We start from the raw sequence: 25968 nt of genomic DNA, 5'->3' as shown, positions 1-25968 counted from the left end.
CAATCATTTGGGGTGAGAAGTTTGAAGGATGCAGTGCAACAAAATCTGATTAATATACAAAATATGGACTTATTGCTTGGATTGCATGTATGGGTTTAACAGTACACTGTGACGAAATGGTGGGCCAAAAATATGGGCCCCTTTGCATTATTTTGCTTAGGGCCCCCAAATGGCTTGGGCCAGCCCTGTATATATATATATAGTTTTATTTAATTTTCCTACTGATATGGGTTGTGTGCTGGTCGCCACTTTACATCTAGTAATTGATTTTTGGCGAGCGGCTAGCCTAGCTTGTTTATCAGGTGGGACTGAACATTCGGCTAATTTAGAGAGTTGTATGGAGACAAAGGCCTTACATGATACCTTTGCTAATATCGGTATCAGTACTGATAAGGCAGTAAATTAACTCATTTGATGCCATTAACAACGATATACATCAAATTCAGACATCATTCATTCGCCCCTTGCAGCCTTCTGTTGACCTGTTGTTGTGCAAAAAAAAAAAAAAAAAAAAGAATAACTGAATATCGATACTTTTACCAGCAAATACGATGTCCGGATAAAACATTTCAGTATAGATACTTTTGACCACTCTACTTTGTCGGTCGCGTCCACTGGCAGAAGCTCAAGTATGTTCAAGTGCTGGACCACAAGTGCAAATTCTGCTCTTATTTAAAAGGGGGCGCTAATGCGACCCTACTTTGTCGGTCGCGTCCACTGGCAGAAACTCAAGTATGTTCAAGTGCTGGACCACATTGCAAATTCTGCTCTTATTTAAAAGTGGGCGCTAATGCGATTGTTTAGTTTCTAAGGCTGCCATTTTATCCAATGAAGAACGTCCTTTTAATTTGCTTAATCTCACGCGCTTGTTTAAATAAGGTTTTTTCTTAAATTTCTAGCGATTAGATCGACGTCTTGGTACCTCTGAGATCCACCAGTACTCGAGTACACTGAGGATCATTCATGTCCGGATACATTTGCCTTGAAGCTTCTTAGGCTAACATAGCTTATCTTTTCCGCTAACAAAGAGACGTGTTGGTCGAGCAAGTGAGTAAAAAACCTTGCGAAAATGTGTGCAAGAAGTTCAGCGGACTACATGGAGGAACTTTGTAGAACAAAAGAGGAGAACAAGCGATAGGACGGGCTTCAGAGAGCAGGTTTGTATCACTCCTCACTCACATTTTCCGACCTACTTTCTACTTTGCATTAATTTAATCGTTTACCGGTTCGCGGTACAACTCATTATATACAACCAACGAACAACCATAACGAAACTACATTTAAAAGACAAAGGAACAGAGAGGCATGTGGCATAGCCTATTGTTTTCCCGGGACGGGGGCAAAGTATGGCTTTCGACCCTCATCTGTCCTTGTCCAGTATCTTCATCGTTGAAATTAAAATGGAAAGTATGCACAAATTTTAATCTGATGTCAGAAGTGCAAGTGACAGTAGCAACATGTCTTCATTATGCAAACATAGAGATAGTTCTGCTGTAGTTAGCAACTTTTGTTACTCTTTTAGAAACTATTTTTACAAATAAGCAAATACAGGACTGCCAACACTTTTGGTCTTCATGTTACATAGCAATTGGTAACACACTTTATTTGAATGCTTCTTTTGACAGTGCCATGAGACTGTCAGAATAATGACCTGACACCTGTCAAGAATATCATTAACTGTCATTCTGTAAATCATGTCACTTTTGATGCAAAGTTGACATTGTTCCTAAAGTTTTTGGGTTAGTGTTTATGCTTGGGAACCGTGTTAAGCACTTAATGATATCTGTCATAAGTATACACTCATTTTCATGACAATTGTCTTGTCGTGATTGTGACAGTCTCATGACACACGTAAGAAGCTTTGAAGTAAAGTGTTACTGAAATATTCTTCGTTTTACGTTGTTTAATAAAGGAACCAACAGGTTTTCACCCAAAAATTTCACAATGCCAAAATCTCCAGTGCGTATGTTCAGTCATTGGCTGCCATTGACGGCGCTAGACGTCCAATTTATTTTGAATGAGAGGGGTGAATGAACGCCCACTCCCAGTCAAAATAAATTGGACGTCTTGCGCCGTCAATGGCAGCCAGTGAATTCAGAAAGACTTGCTTGTTTACTACAATGTAGCGATAATGTATAGGGCTACAGCTATCGAATATTTTAGTAGTCGATCAATCGATGAACTAGTCAGGTCCAAAAATTGAGTAATCGGATAAGGAACATGAAAAATTAAAATACCTGAATTGAGCCTCAAACGGTATAAAAAAAATAAATATATAAATGAGGATCTATGTACAACAAAAGGACAATTGGCTAACTTTCATAGCAAAAGTCCGCTAGCTTAAATGCTATAAAATGCTAGCGTTTTATTTTTTTTACAATGCTCTCAACAAATGGTTCAGACACATATTCCCGCAAACAACGGCTAAATATTCTTATACACTAAATTACGAATGCATTAAAAAAAACATTAGCTCAAACAAAAACTTTGCTGTTGGTCTTAACAGAGAGCAGCTGGATTCACCCATGTGAAATGAGGCAGACCAGAGGGCAGTGTATCCACCCAAATCAATAAAACTAAATGCAAACACTTTCAAAACAAACCATTACAACGCCACTTTAATTAAACGAATACTTGAAGCAGCAAAATTTAATCCGAATCTTTTTTTCTAATCGAATACTCGAGTTAATCGAATAATCGTTGCAGCACTAATAATGTACTGTTGCCATACTTACAGAAACGTTGCACTGAAATGTTGTTCTAGTCTGTGGAGAAGGCAAAAGCTTTTGACAGATTGTCTGCAACAATGCAAAAATAAACATAGTTTATTTTCCATTTACAAATAGCTTTTTTTCTCTTGTATCATATAATATTGTAGATTGATGTCCTGACCCATCTATCAATAATTGGTGTGTCGCCATATTGTGAGATAATAGTTATCATGAATCTTGTATCGCAAATAGTATTTCATCGTACCCCTAGTGTGAAGACAAATGGATTCAATGCATCACAATATTGTTGGGTAATCTGTGTGTCCTTTCGGTAGTTTGTAGATTACCTCAACTCATTTTTTTTTAATCATCGTAAGCATTGTCTAAATATGTGCATACAATAATTCTCAACATGAGATTTGACAAAGCAAAGCTTGACTCAAGCAAACCCATGAATCTTTGTCTCCAGCTATCAGTGAAGAATATCTTCATCTTGAGCAACAAAGGCCAAAGCTCCTCCAAATGAAAACAGAACACAATAAAGAAGAAAAGGCAGAGACTTCCCATGTTAAAGAGGAGGAACAGGAGGATAAAAAGTTTCCATTAACTGTCATTGTGAAGCGTGAAGAAGGTGATGGAGCGCACTTTGGAGGAACCCTAGCAGACAGCCTATCAGCTCCACTGTTAGAGAGTGATGACATCACCTCTCATTCTTCTGACACTAACGAAAATGTTGATGAATACTCCAAAGGTGATGTGACATGTCACGCTGAGCACAAACGTGTGAAATGTTCTCAGTGCAGCAAAACCTTTGTCAGCAAGGGATCGTTGAAAATACACACAAGAACACACACAGGAGAAAAGCCTTTTTCCTGCTCATTTTGTGGGAAAACATTTTCTGTAAAGGGAAATTTAACAATTCACAACAGAAAACACACTGGGGAAAAACCTTTTGCCTGCTCAGTTTGTGACAAAAGATTTTCCACAAAGTCACAACTAGAAAGTCACAAAAGAACACACACTGGGGAAAAACCTTTTGCCTGCTCAGTTTGCGATAAAAGATTCTCTGCAAAGGAAGATGTAAAACGGCACATGAGAACACACACTGGTGAGAAGCCTTTTGTCTGCTTGGTTTGTGATCAGAGATTCAGCGAACAGGGAAATTTAACGCAACACTCAAGAACCCACACTGGGGAGAAAGCATTTGGCTGCTCAGTTTGCGATAGAAAATTCTTAAGAAAAGATGAGCTTCAAAGGCATGCAAGAACACATAGTGGTGAAAAACCTTTTGCATGCTCACTTTGTGGTAAAAGATATAAACAAAAACGAAATTTAAAAGTACACACAAGATCACACACTGGAGAAAAAACATTTGTCTGCTCAATTTGTGATAAACGTTTCTTTAAAAAAGAGGATTTAAAAAGTCACGCACAAACCCACACGGGGGAAAAAACTTTTCTCTGCTCATTTTGTGGGAAAACATTTTTTACAAAGAATGCATTGAAAAGGCACACAAGAACCAACACTGGAGAAAAACCTTTTCAGTGTTCAGTTTGTGGTAAAATATATCGGGAAAAGCAAAGTTTAATAGTACACATGAGATCACACACTGGGGAAAAACCATTTGTCTGCTTGAGCTGTGATAAAAGATTCTTTAGAAAAGATGATTTAAAAAGGCACACACAAACACACACTGGGGAAAAACCTTTTCCCTGCCTGGTTTGTGGCAAAAGATTCAGTAGGAGAAGTCATTTGACTGAACACATGAAAAGTCACACTTATGGGAAACCCTTGGGCTTAAGTGTGTCTATGTGACACAAAACTCTCTTTAAAGGGTCACCAAATATTCTGTTTTTAACTCATTAGCTGCCATTGACAGCGCTAGATGTCCAATCAATTTGAATTAGGACTGTTGGCAGTAAATGAACTCATTGACTGCCATCCGCCCATTTCAAATGGATTGGTCATCTACTAGGGATAAACTAAGGCCATGTCCACACCTAGCAGTTTTTTTTTTTTTTTAACTGAGGATCCTGCCCTAATACGTTGGGAAAAAACAATTGCGTCCATCCTGCACGTTTGTAAAAAAAAAAAAAAAAAAAAAAAAACTTCCACAACCAACCACCTATGGGCCAAACCGTAGAAAAATTTCTTCTTTTTGCCAAATATCCTGCTACTTGTGGACATGGCCTAATTCATGGAAGGGTGCATCTTGGCCATATAGGGAAGAACTAATTCATTTTTTTAGATCATTGGCTGCCATTGTGACCCGACCTCGGATTAAGAGGTACAGTGGGGAGAACAAGTATTTGATACACTGCCAATGGGTTTTCCCATTGACTGTGTATCAAAGTGTATGTAGATGATGGATGGATGGATGGATGGATGGATGGATGGATGGATGCCTTTGGCAGTGCTAGGCGTCCAATCTATTTGAAATGGGGGGAGGGTGGGTTAGCGAATAAACGTTGGATTATTTGCTTCCACCATCCCTCTTCAAATGGTTTGGACGTGCACTACTGATAAACGCACACAAAAATACATCCAATGTGAGGATAGCACTGCTTATTTATTCCATTCTCTTCTCCATTCCATTCTCTTTGATTGTTGAAGTATCGAAAAAAAAAAATTTTTTTTTGTTTTTTGTTTTTTTTATCAATATCAAGGCGAAAATGTTAGTATTGTACAGTATTGGATCATTAAACGTTAATAATTTTTTTTTCAGATTTGTTTGTGTCATTATTTTTAATTTTAATACATGGTATGGATAAAAATAAACACTCCAGAACAAATGGTGACAGGAATGCACTAATAATGGGCTTGACAACTGCAAATGAAAGAACCGCATACTATTTTTAATGTATTATATCATTACGATGAAGAACAATTTGAATTAAACAAAAATTCTGTTGAGTTAGATTTTTATGCTGATTAAAACTAACTCTGGCATGCTGATTTTAAAAGTTAAAAAAAAAAAAAAAAAATTCCACAGAACATGTTGTAACTACATGCACACAACTAGCCATAGGCCTATCTATTATAAAACATTGTCAAAGTTTGCAATTATGCTTGTTTGCTCTATATTTCATTGTATTTCAATATTTTTATATTTGTTTGATCAAGGCAAACATTTAGATGGAACAAATGACACTAATTAGTCTTACAGCATTTACCAATATATTTTTGAAATTAAATTAAGCATCAACATATATGCATAGCCTTCCTTTTCAGTGCAGTGTAATAAAAGTGAATTTTAATTCCCAACTATTCCATCCCATCCAATTGTATAACGTTGGTCCTACACAGTGGCTCTGAGCCTTGCGAAAGGTACCAAACCCCATGAATTTTACATGTGCATTCACTAAACCTTTGGAATTTAAAAATAAAGCAATTTTTTTTCTTTTCACTGAGCCAAACCGTTTCTACTCCCATAGACAGCTAACAGTCAATAGAAATTGAATAAAGCCTGGAAATTGGGGACAAACCAGTCTAAAACCTAGTCTAAAATGCCTTCTTGCCTAGATTTAGTCTTCGTACAAAAACAGGGCTTTTCATATCTTAACCTTAGTTGAACCCCTTAGACTTTTTATATTGAAGTATCGATTTTTGGGGGGGGGGGGTCAATATCAAGGTGAAAAAGTTAGTATTGTACAGTATTGGATCATTAAACGTTAATAGATTTTATTTCAGATCTGTTTGTGACATTATTTTTTATTTTACTATATGGTATGGGTAAAAATAAACACTCCAGAACAAATGGTTGTTGAAGTATCAAAAATGTTTTGGGGTTTTTTGTATCAATATCAAAGCGAACATGTTAGTATTGTACAGTATTGGATCATTAAACTTTGGTAAAAAATTTCAGATTTGTTATGTGTCATTAGTTTTAATTCTAATATATGGTATGGATAAAAATAAACACTACAGAACAAATGGTGACAGGAATGCACTAATAATGGGCTTGACAACTGCAGATGAAAGAACCGAATGAAGTTTGTCCAAGAGTTGTCGCTGTACCAGTGGTAGGCAGCACGACACCCTTGTCGAGTTTGCGGATTCGGAACCCCTTGCGCTGGAATACCTTGTGTTTCTTCCAATATCAGTGGAAAATGGACCGAAACCTGAGACGCTCCGAGTCTCACAAAAACTCCACTAGACCAAAAAAAAAATCATTTCCGGGGATACTGGCTTTAAAGCTTCTGAAGCTAACTTAGCTTAGCTAAACTAAGCTAAGGGGCTAAAGAATAGATGCTTTCGGGTAAGCAAAACTCGCGTGAGTGGAAATAACCTTGCAAACATGTGTGCAAGAAGGACAGACGACTACGTAGAGGAACTTTATGGAACAAAAGAGGAGAACAAGCTTCATGCAACAAAAGAGGAGGAGAACAAGCTACAACGTCAAGATTGCAGCATGCAGCTTCGAGTTTCGTTACTCAGAGCAGGTTTGATCATTTCTCATTCGCAGTTTTTACTCTAAGTAGTAGATACTAAGCTGTTCAGGTCATGGTAGTTGGCAAAGGTCCAATCAAGACAACTGGACTTTTTGTTGAAGACTTTTAACGTCATCCAGAAGAATGCTTCAAAAATTTACTTCGTTTGATATTATCGTCAACATTACTAAAACTAGGGATGGGAACCTCTATATACCTCACGATTAGATTTGCGATTCAAGTCTCACGATACCGATTATCTCTCAATATGACAAAATATAATTGAAAGTAGTAGTCATAATAGGAACTCAAACTATGATATTTTACTATACCAATATTCAAGATAAAAACTTTATGAAAGATCTACCTGGAAGCAAGAACAAGTGAAAGATTTTAAAACTACATTTTTAAAATGTTTGTGTCATATTCATTGTCTTAAAATGAATAATGTATATTTTTCGTTTTCCTCAAAATTATTTTGCATTTTTAAATGTACATTTAAAAACACATTATTTTTTTCAATATTTTCTTCTTTGTTAAATTTAAATTTTTTTTTTCTATTTTCTTATTTTGTTTTCTATATTTCCTCTTTTAAAAAAAAAAAAAAGATCATTTCCTCCCATTGACAATGATTTAAGTCTAATTTATTTAAACTGGGAGAACTGGCCCCAAAAGCTTGTGTATCAATGCCATTAATGGCGCTAGATGTCCGATTCATTTTGACTAGGACGGGGTAAATAAACAAATTTTGACTGGGAGGGGACGAATGAACAAATGTTCGTTCGCCCCCTCCCAGTCAAAATGAATTGGACGTCTAGTGCTGTCAACAGCAGCCAATGAGTTAACATAGGCACTAATAATTTTGGTCTGGTGGAAAATTCTGCCACCAACCTGTTGTTTCCTTTATCAAACAGTGACAGCTTTTTAAAATGATATATCGGTTCCTGGCGGTAGCATATTGATAACCTATTGGGATTCAAAGTACAGTGATACCGCTACATACGAAATTAATTCGTTCCAGGACCTTGTTCGTAAGTCGAAATGGTCGTATGTCGAGCAGGATTTCCTCATAAGAATACATTATAATTCCATTAATTTGTTCCACAGCCCAAAAACCTCCACAAAATCATTAAGAAATACTGTTGGTACTATTGCAAATAGCAATTGCACAGAACAAAACAAATAAATAATGAATAAAAATCGGAATAATAATTCCTGAAATAATGTCACGAGGCGGGTTCTAACGTGGTGGATGTGTTTTGCGTGCTGTACCTGAACATACCGTGTGGCTAAAGCCACAGTAAGATAGGTGCGTTTGGTAGAGTTTTTACTTTCACTTTTAATGCCCTGTTGTTATTGGCATATACTGCGGGGGACACAAGGCATGTTGTGCTTCACACGTCCTTGCCGATGTTACAACAATAATAATTGTCACCTTATAAAGACTGGCGAACAGAGGTCGGAGGACAATAGAGATCGTAGACATTCTAGGGCCGTATTGTCAAGCCACTTAACGGACGCGCATCCCACGCTCATATTTTTCTATCATTTCCATCTTCATTTCAATGGTAAGCCTCACCTTTGTCCTTTTTTTCACCACCTGCAGTAACATTCTTGGAACCCATGTTGATTTCTCTCACAAGAAAATCCGCCGTGCGTCCGTCTTGCAAAGCAATGAAATTGCAAAGCTGTCACAAATCGTCGTATTTAGAGCATGTCGCTGGATGTAGAAAGTAATGGCGAGTCAAATTTTATGTCTGATGTCGAAAAGATCGTGTGTCTAAGCGATTGTATGTCAAGATACTACTCTGTAGCCAAATATCACCCCTATTTACACCCCTTGTTTTTTGTCTTCTGCAGACATCAGTGAAGAATATTTTCCTCCTAAACAGCAGGAGCCGGAGCCCCCTCATTTTAAAGTAGAAGAAGAGTCTAGGACTGGCCACATAAAAAAAGAAGAAGTAGAGCCAGAAACCAGCCACATTAAAGAAGAAGATCAAGAGGACAAAGTCACCACCTTTCCTTTGACTGTTATTGTAAAGAGTGAAGAATGTGAAGACAACTGCGAAGCATCAAATGCAGATGACCTCTTAGCTCCTCTGTCAGATGCTGATGATATCACCTCACATTCTTCTGACACTGATGATGATGATGAACACTCCAAAGGTGATGGGACATGTCACAGTAGCAACAAACGTGTGAAATGCTCTCAGTGCAACAAAACTTATGCCAGCAAGATAACATTGAAAAGACATGCACAAACACACACTGGGGAGAAAACATTTGTCTGCTCAGTTTGTGGTAAAAGTTTCTCTTTGAAGGGAAATTTAAAAATGCACATAAGGACACACACTGGGGAAAAACCTTTCGTCTGCTCAGTTTGCGGTAAAAGATTCTCGCAAAAGTCAAATTTAAAATATCACACGAGAATACACACGGGAGATAAACCTTTTGTCTGCTTGATTTGTGGTAAAGGTTTTGGTGAAAAGCGACATTTAGCGAATCATGCAAAAACACACAGTGGAGAAAAACCTTTTGCCTGCACAGGATGCGGAAAGAGATTCACTAACGAGGCACTTTTAAAATTACACATAAAAACGCACAGCAAAGAAAAAACTTTCCCTTGCTCAGTATGTGGAAAAAGTTTCTCTTTGAAGCAATATTTAACAAAACATGCAAAAACACACAGCGGAGAGAAAAAAAAGTCCTGCTTGGTTTGTGGCAAAAGATTCTATGGAATAGAAGATTTGAAAAGGCACACAAGAACACACACTGGCGAGAGACCTTTTGTGTGCTCGGTTTGCGGCAAAGGCTTCTCTCAAAATGGAACCTTAGTTAAGCATCAGAGAACACACACTGGTGAGAAACCATTGAATTGCAGTGTGTCTGAGTAACGTAACATTCTCTTACAAATTTGCTGTTCCACTTGTTAAGAAGGAACCTAAAGTACAAAAAGTTTGTCTTCCTGTGGGTGTGATGTTTAAAAAATTATTATCTAAAATTGTGGACTGAAACTACTACGTATTGTGTATGTTTCAATTATTCAATAAACTGCTCTAGAGAATACACATATTCCTGCATTGCACAAAACCATTATGATCTTTTAAAAAAAGACACTTGTTTAAACTATATAAAGTATCATATTGTCTAGATATAATACCCCTACAGTGTATGGAAGTAAATCTGTGCTAGTGGAGTTTGAATTTCAATTTCTAACCTGAATTTTTTTCATAATCCAAATTCAGTTAAAAGAAAATTGATCACCAGATTTCAGCTACAACAAATACAACCTGCTGCGATGAACTTTAAAGGCTGAGCGAGAATCTTGCTACTTCCATGTTTTTTTCTTCACTACGGGATGACAAATAATCTTGAGTCTGTGTCGTAACTTGATTGCCTGGATGTCCGATGGAGTAAGACTAAGATGTATTGCTTTTCCCTGGCGACCTGGATGTTGCAACTGATATTTTTTGCTGCAGAATTTTCTGTTGCTGCACTTTTATAAAGAAAAAAGTGATGTGTTGATTATAAGAGTGATGTGAGCCTTTCTGGGTTTCAAAAAGATTTTGTTCACCGCGAAGAATGCGCAAAACAAGTATGACGATCGAGCGACCGTTGGACGGACGAGAAAGTGAGTAAGCTACGTTTTTTATATTGTCAAATACTGGGATCATGGCACACGTTTTAATAAGGCGGTGGCTTGCATTTTGTGGGTGACAATGCTCCCTGTCCACAGAGAAGCCGGGAGTGGCCGCCTACCTCGGCCGATGCTCTTGTCTACGGTTCTCGATTGTGTTGAGATTTCCATCCCTCTCGGCCCTCTTTGTGTACCCGCCAAGAGAGTGCTACCCTCGGCTTGGGCTTGGTCAGCCACGCGCTCTGACGTCGTCTGGTTTGTCCACCGAGAATGCGCTATTTTTGGCATTCATTCCCCTGTTGTCCCCGTCGACAAGCACTTCTGCTGAGGCCGCAGCAGGGGAACGACGAGCCGAAACTTGCTCGACGCCGGAGGCTGGCCGATCAGTGAAGGCTATCACCCCCGCTGCCGTGTGTGACATGAGTCGGGGTAGTTTTGTGTGATTTTTCGTTTTCAAAGGGCGAGGAAGAGACTTGGAAGAGCTGCTTGGTTCAGGATAGCATGTAGTACACTCCTTTTTAATTACACTCTTTCCTCAGTCTACGAGTCCCCACTGGGAAATGACGAGCCGGAATAACCTCGGTGGCATAAAATACCGTTCGGGAGCTTTAATAAGTCGGCAGTTTTGACTATTATGTAGTAATTTCGCCCTGTCGTACAGAATAAATGTTGCCTGGTATAGACCCTACTCACGTGACGTCACAGCCATGCCCCCGCGCCATGTTCTCCGTATACTTGTCATGTTAATGCATTAGCGCTTCGTAAATTCCTCCTATTATGGCGTGTTTTTCTGCTCGTTAACATTAATAATCAAAATGGTGTAGTCGTGTGTGGCGGTCGGTTGCAAAAACAGAGAAGATAGACGGAGAGACTTGAAGTTTTACCGTATTCCGAGAGACCCGAAGAGGAGACCGAGATTGACTGCTGCAATTCGACGAGAAAACTGGGCTCCAAATGACTACCACAGATTATGTAGTAGTCATTTTATATCTGGTAAGATGCATTTAATATATATTTAGAGGGTTTTGGGCTGACAACCACAATTAAGATCATTGCTAGGCTAATTGCCGACAACATACACTCAGACGTTGTGAATGAACTACCTGAAAATATATAATTATAAGGGGATAATCAGACAGTTGTCATACAATTAATTTACAATTTCACTATTGAGGTCACAAGCCAAAAAATAAATTCAACTAGGGACAATCTGGAGTAGTGCTATCGCACTTCATATTTATTACCTATTATATATGTATGTAGTGAGAGTGCTATCGCTAAACCATATAAACATTAAAAGCCCTAGCTCCATTGACAAATGACATGAAATACATTAGACTTGACAGTGGATGTTAGCAAGAACAAAAGATTTTGAATTGCAAATTTCGTAACTCACCTTCCGAGCACAAGATTCCTGCTGAATTTTCGTGTACGAGGACCTGTTTCACCCAACCAGCAACGTAGCATTTATAAGCCTCCAAGCTCTTAAAGTTTTTCAAACTTTCGTGAGAATAGGCTGATTTTGTGTGGACAAGATAGTTGTAAATATCAGGATAGCAGATGTCAGGCAAAGACGGCGAATCAGCGGGTCGAAAAACATCGATTTAGGCATCAAATACGGATCTGGCGAATGGATAAACTGAAGCTTTTCCACGTAACGCCTTTTATGCAACGCATCCAATGAGTTTACAGCGTCAGATAACACCGGGGCTTCCATGAATTGCTCTATAACTTGCTCGACTAATTGAAAACAATGAGAATAGGTCTAAAAAAAAAGGTACAATATGGCGGCCGGAAACAGACATGCCCATTTTGTGACGTAGGTGAGTAGGGTCTATACCAGACTCACCGCTGTTCCAGCGATTGAGTCTGGTGACCGTCCGGCGGATCAAATTCCGAGGGTAGAGCAAGCTACAGCAAACACAGCGGAGTGGACCAATCAACGACGGGCAGACGTGATGTTGTTAAAGCGACAAGTAATTAGCGTGAGCGGAGAATGGAGAAGTTTATTCCACATGGCTAGCGCGATCCATGTTGACTGTTGTCAATGACTTGTTACGATGTGTTTTTGGTGATTTAAAACTGGTTTTACCGCGGATTGGAACATATTCTCGGCTCTCCCGTTCGCCATCTGCGTTGTTGTAGAGACGACTTTCGGCGCGCAAGAGTGACGTTACTCGTTAAGAACACCTCACGCAAATAAACGAATCTGATTGGACGGTTGATTTTGTATCTTGCTCGAGAGGCCGTTAATGGGCTGGGTCCCAGACTATTTCTCACAGTGTTTGAAAAATACAGGGAGAATAGACTGGCTGTGCAAGGCAAGAATAAATGCGTTTTTAATATTTCATATTCCATTTAGCACAAGACTGTGGGTCCGTTTAGATGGTGACTCTCCGAGAAGACGAAAAATTTCATGTTTGCATCTATATGGTTCCGTCTCCATTCGACCAATGTCGCAATTCCGCATCAATACGATGTAATATTCATGCCAGGCCCTAGGGGGCAGTGCAGATTTATCAGGTCACAGAGAATGATGCACTTTCACTTTGACCCCAACAACTTCCTAAGCCCGGAAGACAACATGCCCGCCCACTCCAAGCAATGGCATTTTTCTTTTGCTCAAAAAGGCTCTAAAATGGAAACATTCAACATACAGTATTTAAATTAAAAATATTATTAAAATTAAATTAAAGCCGACATTCCGCCATTTGCTGTTTTTAATATTTAGTAGCACCGCTGTGCACGCCCATTGTGACCTGTGCGAGTGCTGATATTATCGGCGCAGGAGCTTTCCATTGATATGAATGCAGAGCAAGCCCACGCAAACAAATACTTCCACTTTGGAGGCAGGATTCCAAGGTTTGCGTTTTTGCTTTCAGTCTTCACCGACACAATATGATTGCGAGGCCACGCCACAACACAGTCATTGCGTCTTGGTGTCGCAGAATCGCCTTGTAAACTGCCGCTGTTATTTGTCATAACCATACAATTTATTTAGCAATCGGGAAAAAAATATTTAGATACAAACAATATCCAGTAAAAATATTGGAGTAGAGAGATAAAACAATGATGGCATTTTGCAGTATGCTCTAGCCATCAGCCTCCTGTTTGTTGCCTCCTCCTCCAAATACCACTCAAACGTATATGGCTGTATGCCACAGGCTTCCTCTGGATCGACTATATTAATTGAAAGATCCACACTTGAACCAGAATAGCTGAAAAACGCTTCATCCTCCATTGGGCTGAATTCAAAATCCGCCGAAATTGCTACTCCGCCGACGTCATCACCCAGATGGAGGCGCCAGAGCGCTATAATGACAGGAGCAGCGAAATGACAGATTAAAAGACTAATTTCTCGTAATCTGCGCTTTGCTAAATTGTTGTATATAGTCGAATGCTCTCAAATTATGATTTTAATTCCAATAATAATGCTATTTAAGTTTTTTTTTTATCGTGTCACAGGCACTTTAAACCCGAGATAGGGAAAGTGACTATTTTGGGTCATTAAAAACGAAACAAAAGCAATTATGATTCTATAAAAATAATTACTGTATTTAAAAAAAAAAAAAAAAAAAAAAAATCTAATTGTTCATGAAAATATATAAAATGTTAATAGAAGTTAAATAATTAAAATGAACAAAAACAGCATTTTATGGCCCTAAGTAACACAAACTTATTTTTTTCATAGTATTTCACTCATTGCATGCCAATGACAACGATAGATGTCCCAGTTCATTTAAACTGGGATGACTGGTGTTGAATGCTCATGTTTGAGTTTCGTTGATGGTGATAGACATCCAATTAATTTTGACTCTCAGTCGAAATGAATTAGACGTTGAGCGCCATCAGTGGCAGCCAATGAGTTAGTAACTATTCTAGTGGAAAATTTTGGAATAGTGGAAAATTTTGCTCTCAACCTTTTGTTTCTTTATTAATCGAAATATCGATTCTCGGCGGGGGAGTATCGATGACCTATCCCACTTTTAAAAAGGCTTGGAGTTAATGTGGGAGCCGCATAATGCCCTTTATTTTGAATTGGTGCGTTTATGTTTATTTCTTTACATTGCACTTCAAAGTAATGGCAATTTTGTTGTGCCAGTTGATGTTAATCAGGCATTAATTGTTAATATAATTAATTAAAGTTAATTGGCTATAAGTAAAGCTTGTCATAAATTTATCGCATTAGGCGGGTCGGCTCTCAAGCTCAATGAGGACCAAGTCACATCTCCAGGTCCTCCTCTGAGAACCTGGGCAAAAAAATTATGTGCACCCCTGTTTATATTATAAAGTATCATTGTGTATACACATATTGTAGTATACTATAAAATTAATACTATATATTTAATTTTTGTTACTGTGAGTATGTGTGCCTCTCATTCAAAATAATTTTGGTAATATTTCAGTGTGCCCTCTACTTTATCTATTTTCAGGTTAAAACAATCAAAAGTTGAACAGTTTTTCTCCTCCCTCAAAAATGTGGAATGCACACCAGAAAAAACATCTGAACTCACACAAAGTATTCTGAAAATGGTTGTCCGGGACATTGTAATTCATTTTAACATTTAGAACAATATTGACAATGACATACCACAAAAAGAGTAAGAATTGTTTTGACTCCTGTTAAAGAGATGAAGTCTCAGTGTTTCCGATTACATTTTTTTTGCACTAGTTCATGCCAGCAGCATTTGATCTCATTGTTTGTGATCTATTATTGATATTTTTTATTTATTTATACGTTAATAAAGAATTTAGGTGTTCCAAAATGTTTTTTGTGAATTAATAAGCTTCAACAAAAATGTCATTATTAAAGTAATAAATAAATTTAAAAAAAAAATTAGATTAGTCGACTAATCGTAAAAATAGTCGGCTGACTAATCGGGAGGAAATTAGTCGTTTGGGACAGCCCTAATTGACAGCGATAGACGTCCAATCCATTTTGATTGGGATCGCTGACACCGATCGAACGAGCCAGCTATTGAGTTAAGGGCGCATGTAGTGGAATTTAAAGAGGAGAAATGACAAATATAGCATTTTTAAAAATAGTTTATTGATCAGAATGAGTACAAATAACTGCCAAAAGAAATTTCCTCAAAAAAGCAGCAGAGGGCGACAAAAACAAGACTTGAGGCAAACGTTCTTTTTACGCTGGATTTTCAAATTGTCGATTTTACTAGCATTCAAAAGTAGGCCCAACTCTTTAGAGAAACTTACATCGCAAAGGCACACTAAATTTCTCATATTGGATAATCTCAAACTGAACAAATAGTTTTTCTCCAGTGTGTGTACTTGTGTTAAATGCAAACTTCACTTTTCAGTTTTTCCCATAAACTAAGCAGACAAAAAGTTTTTCGCCACTGTCCATTTTTGTGTGTCAATTCAATGTTGACTTACTGAAAAATGTTTTGTCACATTGAGAAAATTTGACACGTTGTTTGCTGGTGCTCTGTCAAAAATTTCACCCTATCAGAAATTGCAACTTTGTGGTTCTACGCATACGCCTAATCTTAAAAATGGCTGTGAATGCAGCGGTTCCAAAGTAAACACTACAAACTTTCTTTAAAGAAAGGAATATTTACTTAGGTTTGATCATGGAAGGACTTTTAGAAAAATTCTCAGGCACATCCTGCCATGTTAGCTGCACACAACAACTGCACACTACTCTATCACCGTTAACGTCTTCGCCGTCTCGTTAAGCATTAGTTTACGCCATATTCATGTTGCAAATATGTGTTTATGATGTAACTTGTTTATTTAGCACTGTTGGATAACATTGAGAGTCCAACTGAATGTAAAAGAGGACTTACTCACAGCTACACAGCTTCGGGAGCAAAATATTATAAGAGTGGAAAATTTGACAGAACACCGGCGTGACGTGTCACATTACCTTTATGAGTGTGAGGTGATGTTACTACTATCTGATAGTGGAGCTAAGACGCTACCTGTTGATCCTGCACAGTGGTCGGCATCATAGTCTTCACGTTTCACGATCACAGTCATTGGAAACTTGGTGAGCTCGTCTTCCTGCTCTGTTCTAATGTTTGGTGGCTCCGGGTCTTCCTCTTTAATGTGAGAGTGATTCTTTAACGATAGAGGCCTCTGGCTCCTCTTTTGATATTAGGAAGCTCTGGCTCCAGCTTCTCAAGACGAAGACATTTTTCACTGCAGAAGGCAAACAAGTCTCACGTTGTGATTATGTCTAAGATAGTTTAAATTAAAGAAGTCTTTTGGAAGACAGGTGAAACATTCGCCATACAAAAAGAGTCGTTATTTTAATTCAACTTTTGCGAATTACCTTGACCTGGACGACTGAGACCTACACAGATGTAGCATGAAATATCTTTTAAAAATCCACGGAGAGGAACGTCAGGTCTTAACTCATTGGCGTCAAATTCATTTAAACATAACGGACTGCCTTTTAATACTCTTAAGTACCGTTGACGGCGTTAGACGTCCAATTTATTTTGACTAGGAGAGGTGAAAGAACGAACCTGTTAGATATTTTATTAAATAGTGACGTCTTTTTAGAATTGATATATCGATTGAATTTGATTCTTTGCGGGAGCATATTGATTGGGATACAAAGTATCGTTTTATATTTTCCACACCTGGTTGCCAGTGGCCCCAAATAAATTCCATTTTGAAATCCACTAGATTCAAATTGCACACGTTAACGAATGTTAATCATGTAATATTAAAATAGCGTTAAACAGGAATCAAATCAATGTAAAGTATAAATTTGCTCGTAATGATTTGATCAAACCTGCTCTGCGAAGCGAAGGTGGCATGTTGCAAACTTGACGCTTTTGCTTCTCTTTTGTTGTTCCAGAAGAATCCATAGAGTTCGTCCACGTACTCTGCTGTCATCCTTGTTGCAGGGCCGGCCCAGGCCATTTGGGGGCCCTAAGCAAAATAACGCAAACTTCTTCGGAGTTTAACTGCAGCATTTATATGGAAGTTGTTGATTAGTGCTCTCTTTCGGAGCTCACAATGTTCTTGGTTACTTGGGCAGCAATTTACACTTCTGTTCTCATACAGAAATAAATCCAAGTTTGTTTGTTTTTTCAGGATTAAAATTCATTCATCTTCCCAGGTGACGAGCAGTAGGCGGGGACACCCTAAATTAGTTACTAGCCTATCACAGTGCATAAAAAGACAGACAACTAGTCACACACACGCACGCACGCTTACCAAAGGACAATTTTGTGTCCACAAGCCTTCCATGCATATTTTGGGATGTGGGAGGAAACTGGAGTACCTAGAGAAAATGAGAAGACGGAGAGAGAGAAGGTGCAAACTACACAGAAGGCCAGATCCCGGGTTTGAATGCTGGATTTCATTACTGTGAGGCTGACGTGCTAACCACTCTTTCATCGTGCTGCCCATCAGGCCCGGATCTAGGTTTACCCACCAGAGTGGGCACTAAGAAAACTTGAGGGGGCACCCCCAATGCAGGCTTTTTTTAACCCTCTGCATTTCTCCAGGCTTGGGACCGGCGCAAGTAGGACACTGGCTTGTGTCCCGTTGAGGCTGCATTAATTTTTGGGGGGTTTGTTTTTTGTTTGTTGTTTTTTTTCCATTCATCTATCTACTTATTCTTGCTGTCGGCGTGATGTCACGATGACGTCATCTCGCATAGCAACGTGTCGCCATTTTGAGATGGGGGCATACACAGGTAAACATCCGTAGACAAACGTCTGAAATTAATATATTTCAGCTGTGTTTTGCGTCTTTTTTTCATTAAAAACGTCTTAAACATGACTTATTATCACAAGTCACTGCCGACAGACGCGAGGAGGCGATACAACTTAAAATTAGCGTGTATTGGCCTGCAAATCTGCCCATACAAAGTCGCAGCTGATAGCTGGATAAACAATCCAAAGGAATTGCCTGCAGTGGAGTTCGGTAACATCTACAACTACCTCATAAAGTCACCCAGTAAGTTGACCTTTACCAATTACGTGGAATATGTACTGTGAGGAACTAAGAAAACTGGTAGTATATACGGAGTGATCATTTCTGCCGTAACCGGTAATTTGCCTCCAAGCGTTATTTAGCTGTGAACACGTCACAGCAAAATAACCAATTCCCACCAGTCCAATAATATACCGATTGACCGATCAGAGCAGTTCATGGCAAAAGAAAAATAACGCTTTGCAAGTTGTCAGTTACGGTAATAATAAAAATGCTTAGTCTATTGAATCCTAGCAGCTAATCGGGGCAAGAAAAATCGATTAAAGTTTACTCACCACTAATAAAATGTCAGCTGCAAACGTACAGTAAATGTGCCTGGATTTCGGTTCCCACTGGCGAGAATGGTCCACGGAACAGTCTTCTTTTACTGTTCCTTAATTAATTGCTTTCAGCCATTTGCTTGTCCTTTTTTTCTCACGAGGAAGAATAAAGAACTTCAAATGTGGCTCCGAACTCTTCCTTGTGTTACAAACCTCAACACGGCAACTTTTAGTCATTCCGATGGAAAAAAAGACCGCAAATAAGACAAAAGTTCAACGCGTTTGTACTACAATAAAGGACAGAGCAACTGCTTGTGACTCGTGTTTTGCTCCCATTTCAATATGGCGACGCTTTGTTGTGGCTGGTGACGTCATTAATGCCCGGATGTCCGACTGCGAGAATGTGTCAGGAGGAGAGAGAGAGGAAGCGCGGGGATAACAAATGAGGTTGGAAAAACAGCTTGTTTTGGTGATTACTTGTTCGGCGTGGTTGCGGCCAACAGTAACAGTTAATCCTGCAATAAAAAAGTAGGTGAGACCAACTCTCCGTGCGTTCTCTATATCCAGTGCGACGCTAAATAGAGACTGTGCCGTCACGATAGTCGTGACTATGAACACCTTTCTCGGATCAACGACTCTACAGACGTGGCTATGTCTAAGCAGGTTTATTAACACTCAAAAGGGTGAAACTAAAGAAAACAGACAAAACAACACAATCAAATTATGCACAATATATGAAATCGCATATATACTGCCCTATCTGTAACAAACTGCATATGAAAATATGAATAAACAATTAGCAGAGCGCCCGAGACGCCATTTTGCCGATCCTCTAACTCGTGGGTAATTAACATATCACAAGTTTCATACTAAGTGAATCTGTCACACTTTTTTTGCACTTTAGTACACACAATTCACATATTTACGTTTTTAAACACATTTAAACAATACATACCGGCGATGCAACTTCAAATTCAAGGCAAAGTGGTCACAGAGACAGTGCGAACTGACTGCGGCCGTCTTCGTGTGATTCCCTACTGAACAACTACTGAACATCCGTGTGACAGTTTCTTTCAAATAAAGTGCACATGGGATGCAGTAAATTAAGGCGTCCACTAGATGATGCTAATAAGACGTAAAAGCAATAAAACTCAGGCATTCAATCACAAAACCCATCAATCTTTTATGCATAACAGAACACCGACATTTTGATTGGGTGGGCACGACTCACGTCTGGGTGGGCCGTGCCCACCCCGGCCCCCCCATAGATCCGGCCCCGCTGCCCATGCATCAAAATTCACCTAAAAAAAAAAAAAAAAAAAAAAAAGTCAGCCCCACAAACGCAACAGTGAAATGTCAGTAACAAAAAAATCAAATTTCACCATCAAGGTAATCGGAGAAGCAATCCTTCCCCGGCTCATTTCAATACAGCATTCACAACATGCGTGACGAACTTTTAACATACTGTCATTGTCATACTCACTCAAGAAGATGGCTGATCAAACATTTTCTGCTGCGGCTCCTTTTTCTTCTTGTGGGATGATACCAATAACCTGAAGTCTGTTTCACATGACCATGACCAGTGGAGCGAGCGTAAACTAACTTGATTGCATATTCTAACTTGATTGCAAATTCCAATGAATGGAAACAGGCATCAATTGCTTCTCCTTGGTTACCTGGATATTGCAAATGATTTTTTGAAACTGAATTTGAATGGGGGGGTGACCTTGTTTTCGAAACTACAGTGGCACAGATGTACTTTCTTACTACACAAGGGCAAACTTATGCTTGTTGTACTTGTATCACTTATTTCACTGTTTTGTAGCTTGGCAGATCTTGTAAAATCCTGAAAATTCCACAACAACGCACAAATATTTGGTGTCCTCTGGAACATTTTATTGATTTCATTAATGCAACATAATTGAGATTGCATACAGATAAAAATACAGAATAAAATGAAAAAACTTTAGTGCTCACTTTAGATCTGTTTAACACTTTCAGGCAAAAATCCTATTTTTTCTTAAATATTTTTTGCTCACCACAACCCATACTTTGACCTTGGCTGGCAGTGAATGAGTTAAGCTAATGATCATTTAGCGATAGTGATCAACTCATTTCAAATCACAGCTGACACACTGCAACTTAGTGTTTCTTCTTCAGTGTGTGTTCTTGTGTGATTTGTTAAACTTTGCTTATCACTATATCTTTTATCACAAACTAAACAGGCAAAAGGTTTTTCTCCAGTGTGGGTTCTTCTGTGTCTTTGTAATTCATCGTTTCTTAAGAAAGTTCTACCACAGAACGAGCAGGCAAATGTTTTCTCCCCAGTGTGAAGTCTTTGGTGCCTTAATAAACTTCTCATAATAGAGAAGCTAACACCACAAAATGAGCAGGGAAAAGGTTTTTCTCCAGTGTGCGTCCTCGTGTGCATTTTTAAAGCACCCTTCGCAGAGAAGGTTTTCCCGCAAATTGAGCAGGAAAATGGTTTTTCTACAGTATGTGTTCTCGTGTGTACTCTTAAGTATTTCCTCATAGAGAAACTTTTGCCGCAAACTGAGCAGAGAAAAGGCCTTTCTTCAGTGTGTGTGCTCGTGTGTTCTTTCAAAAGAGCCTTGTGAGTGAATCTTTTCCCACATTCTATACAGGCAAAAGGTTTTTCACCTGTGTGTGTTCTTGTGTGATTTGTTAAAGTTTGCTTTTCACAATACCTTTTACCACAAAATGAGCACACATAAGGTTTTTCCCCAGTGTGTGTTTTAGTGTGCTTTTTTAATTCTTCCTTTCTAAAGAATGTTTTTCCGCAGGCTGAGCAAGCAAATTTCTTCTCTCCAGTGTGTATTTTTGCATGTCTTTTCATCGTTGATTTGTTGAAAAAAGTTTTGTCACACTGTGAACATTTGACACGTTTGTTGTCGGTGTGACATGCCATATCACCTTTAGGGTGTTCGTTATCGTCGTCTGTGTCAGAAGAATGTGATGAGATGTGGTCATTATCTGATATTGGCGCAAAGATGCCGTCTGCTTGGGATCCTCCGCATGGGTCTTCAGCATCTTCATCACTTTTCACAAAGATACCAGTTAATGGAAACTTGATGATTTCATCCTCTTGCTCTTCTTTAATGTGGGCAGTCTCTGGCTTTTCTATTTCTTGAATCTGGGTTGCCCCTGGTTCGTCCTCTGCTTGACCAGGACCAAGAGATTCTTCCCTGCTATCTGCACAAGACAAACATAAATGGGTTGCAGTCAAGTCTCGTGTTGTTATACTTTTTTTTTTTTTTTTTTTTAATTCCGGAAAAACCCTGCCACGTTGCCACACACGCATCTCCAATAAGAACATGAAATGAAAGAAAATTAAAAATTAGATGGAGTTTTGGATGGAATTTTGTAAATCAGTAAAAAAATAAAAATTTGACTGAAAATCAGTTTCTCATTTATGCCTTGTTCCAGTGTAATGTGGTAGTCTAATGCAGGGGTTTTCAACCCAGTCCTCAAGGCACACTGTGGGTCCTGGTTTTTGTTCCAGCCGATCCAGCAGAGACAGTTGAACCAATGAGGCTTCTGCTAAAACAAGCCACACCTGACTGCAATCAACTGATTGCACTTGTAAAACACCAGATTGGGGAAAAAGTGTTGTCATCTTGTTTGGTAAGAATGAAATCCTGCACCCACAGTGTGCCTTAGTGGAATAGGTTGGGAACCCCTGGTCTAATGCATGTGTGAAGAAACCTTTCATTCATTCATTAGCAAAACAATTGCACTATTTTTTTCCCCTTTCTTTTATTAGATTTTCCACACTGATCGATATCGATTACCTTCTTGCTATTTTGTTCCCTAAATTTTTACTGGACGTTTTGATCTACTTTACCGTGTCAGGCAGGTCGTATATTCAACTGCGTTCTTTATGGAGAACAAACAGAAGACTCAGGACTGGGTGTGACAAGAGACGAAATGTGCATCTTGTCCACAAATATTTTTTATTTATAGTCAAACCGTGTAAGGCGGTAACCACTGATAAGACGTTTCTAATGGCAAACGGGCTCTCCCGTGGCATACACTGAGCCTCTGATTAGATTTATATTTCCTCTGAATTGGACTTATATTTAAGTATATGCATGAGCTCTTTTTTTTCATGTTTACAAATGTTGACTGTGGAAATTTTGTTAATTTAATTTAAATAAAGCTATCTAAAAATCGCCGGATAAATACTTTTTATTGTCATTAGGTCATGAGAAAAACGAAATGGGACAGGCTTTTAATGTAAAAAAGGTAAATAAAGAGTAATAATAAGTCAACAGACCTTCTGTGTGAAGTTCTTCCACGTACTCTTTTGTCCTTTTTGAAAACATTTTGGCAAGGCTTTCCAGAAAGTTTCCGCTGACACTTCACACGTTTGTTAGCGGCGAAGCTAAAATAAGCTAAATTAGCTGGAGAACTTTCAACTCCGAACAAGAAAAATGAATATTTAAGTCCAGTCAATTTGAGGTGGGCCAAAGACGTCGTAACGCTTTGATCTATTCCCTGCTAATTCAGTCAACAAGCAGAAATATTGCATAAAATGCGTGGGATTCGGTAAAACATACAGGCAGTATTGCTACGGCAGAATCTTCTTCGTTGGTGTTTACTAGGAGCCTTTGTGTCCAAACCGTTGCATTAGCACCCTCTTTTGGGCTATTCTGCTTCCGATCTGTTCCTTCAGCTCCTGCCTTTGGACACGTTTGTGTCTGTGCCAGGCAACGCGACAGAGTATCCTATAGCTTACTGATTAAGAATGATAATAGATTCTGTATAAGAGAAGTCGTTAAATAAAAATAAACAAACCTAAACGTGACGCAAACATATACATTTTTTTTTTTTTTTTTTTTTTAAACATTTTCACTTGTTTTGCCCCCAAGTAGATGCTAAATCAAGTTGAGAAAATCAATTGAATTAGGAGAGACAAGAAGATCCAGATTTGGTGAACCCTGAATTAGGCTATGTGAGGTCACAAGCAATGTTCCCTCTAATTTTTCATGTGTCTGAGCAGACACACTAGCTCTCTGAGCACACTGCGGACCACAGTGAGCAGCATCATATGTGTATATGGTGGCCACAAACCAGTATCACGCCTGTTCAAAACCTCGGATCATAGCAAGTTACATGGTTTATTGAAAGAATGAAATTACAGCAACATTTTTTAAAATTAATTTACCTTTAATATAATTGATTTGGCCCACTTAAAATGAAAAATCATGTTGTTCGTGAGATATGTACTATGTTAGATTTGAGAGTCCTTCTTTAACCATAGCAAGAGTCGTGCTTTGGCCTGGGTAAGGTCCAGTTGTGGCATGGGTGAGTTAATGAATAAAATAAAATGAACAACCACAATGGGAGTACAGTATATCAAACTCCTACATTAAAACTGTTCAGACAATAAATACACTCAAGATTCCTCTTCTCCATGTCTGACCAGCTACACTGCAAAAACACACCTCATTAAAACTAGTTAAATTCACTTGGTTTCAGTGTAAATCTACTAGAAAAAAGTGAAATTGTCTGCCAGTGCTTCAAGAAAATTTTACTCAGATTTCTTTAAGAAAAATACCTAGCTGAACCCTCTTGAGGATAACCGGCTCGGAAAATGAATGAATGAAAAAAAAAGCTTAAAGTACTTATTTTCAGCAATAAATAAGTATATTTAATCTTTAAAAAGCTTTGAAAGGTCAGAAATGTTAATTCAAGAATAGCTACTGCGCAAAACATTATTTGTAAGCATTTTTTTTTTTTTTTATTTACGTGAAAAATGACCAACTTTCAGATTTATGGGCTTAATAAGCACAAATAGTTATATTGAATCTGACGCATTAATCAGTTAACTAGTCTTTAACACTCAAAACAAGATGGAGAAAAAATTATTTGACTAGATTTAAGAAAAAATATCTGATTAAGACGTTATACATTTGCAGTATATAAAGGGAAGGTTTAAAAAAAAAAAAGACAGAAATTCTCACCCAGTTTTAACGCTTGTTCTTCAGTTTTCACATACTCCGACAGCCATTCCATTTTAAAAGAACCACATTTGTTTTTACATTGTCTTGATAAGTGTAGTATCGCTGCCCGTTCCTTTCGCCACGATAAGGGGTTAGTAGTTGCGTCTCTTACCTCAGCTGCACTGTTATTAGCGAGCTAACTTGCATGGTGCGTATGGGCAAGGCACATATGCACAACACTATCAATGCTACGCTTGGCTGCATAGCGCAAATAAGTGAACTGTATCATATTATTGGCTAGACACCTGTCGCTCGTTGAGTTAGGTTGCAAAATGGTACAGAAAACAATTTTGTTGGTCTAATTAACTTGATTATATCAGTTCTAAAATGAGATACTAATTAATACTGTAGCGCTTGCAAAGATTGGCAGCGGAATGTTGCTTCAGTAAAACAGTACAGGAGTCAGGCTCACTTTTCTCCACCAATGGGAGCATCGCATTGACGTATCGAACGCACCAATCGGAGTGTTGCACTGACACATCACAGCGGCACCGACAATTGTCCTAGTTGCGTTGGTGAATCGAAGGCACCAATAGGAGTGTCGCACTGACATATCACAGCAGTGCCGACAATTGGCCAAGTAGTGTTGCTATTGTATCGAATGCATCAGTCGGAGTGTCACGCTGACATATCAACATATCAAACAGTAGTCCTATTGACGCTACAATGTTTCTGTTGAATTTTATTTTATGCGTTGCATAGATTTTCTTATGCGCTGAGTATGTGCAAGCAGCTCGCGATTGCGCACTTGCGCAGCTTAGAGGGAACATTGGTCACAAGAGATTTGTAAAATAAAAGGACAAAAAAAGTTTAAACGTCATATGTGTGACCCGTGTTTACATTCAGGTACTGCACTTACGCTAACGAAGATTTGAAATTTTACAACTTCACATATACATCGCAAATGTATTAAAGGCATATACAGTATAA

At 38.6% G+C, this 25968-nt stretch overlaps 2 protein-coding genes across 2 annotated transcripts; one reads left to right on the top strand and one right to left on the bottom strand.

Moving 5' to 3' along the window:
- The first annotated feature begins 6714 nt into the window (after positions 1-6714).
- Positions 6715-13481, top strand: LOC130926453 (gastrula zinc finger protein XlCGF8.2DB-like). Its single transcript, XM_057851403.1, has 2 exons — positions 6715-7153; positions 9002-13481. The coding sequence occupies exons 1-2, from the start codon at positions 7009-7011 to the stop codon at positions 10033-10035; spliced, it is 1179 nt and encodes a 392-aa protein (XP_057707386.1). The 5' UTR covers positions 6715-7008; the 3' UTR covers positions 10036-13481.
- A 7417-nt stretch (positions 13482-20898) lies between these two features.
- On the bottom strand, positions 20899-23654 carry LOC130926469 (gastrula zinc finger protein xLCGF3.1-like). The gene is made up of 2 exons (XM_057851404.1): positions 23310-23654; positions 20899-22225 (listed from the first exon to the last, which is right to left on the bottom strand). The coding sequence occupies exons 1-2, from the start codon at positions 23356-23358 to the stop codon at positions 21129-21131; spliced, it is 1146 nt and encodes a 381-aa protein (XP_057707387.1). The 5' UTR covers positions 23359-23654; the 3' UTR covers positions 20899-21128.
- Positions 23655-25968: the final 2314 nt, after the last annotated feature.

This window comes from Corythoichthys intestinalis, chromosome 1, assembly GCF_030265065.1.
Source record: "Corythoichthys intestinalis isolate RoL2023-P3 chromosome 1, ASM3026506v1, whole genome shotgun sequence".
NCBI classification, from domain to species: Eukaryota; Metazoa; Chordata; class Actinopteri; order Syngnathiformes; family Syngnathidae; genus Corythoichthys; species Corythoichthys intestinalis.
The sequence above is the reverse complement of the archived record's forward strand: the minus strand, read 5'-3'. Positions and strand labels throughout refer to the sequence as shown.

Coding starts and splice junctions, on each gene's coding strand:
- LOC130926469 (XM_057851404.1), bottom strand. CDS start 23,358: ATGTTTTCAAAAAGGACAAAAGAGTACGTGGAAGAACTTCACACAGAA. Junction 22,226..23,309: donor GGAAGAACTTCACACAGAAG/GTCTGTTGACTT, acceptor TGTCTTGTGCAG/ATAGCAGGGAAGAATCTCTT.
- LOC130926453 (XM_057851403.1), top strand. CDS start 7,009: ATGTGTGCAAGAAGGACAGACGACTACGTAGAGGAACTTTATGGAACA. Junction 7,154..9,001: donor AGTTTCGTTACTCAGAGCAG/GTTTGATCATTT, acceptor TGTCTTCTGCAG/ACATCAGTGAAGAATATTTT.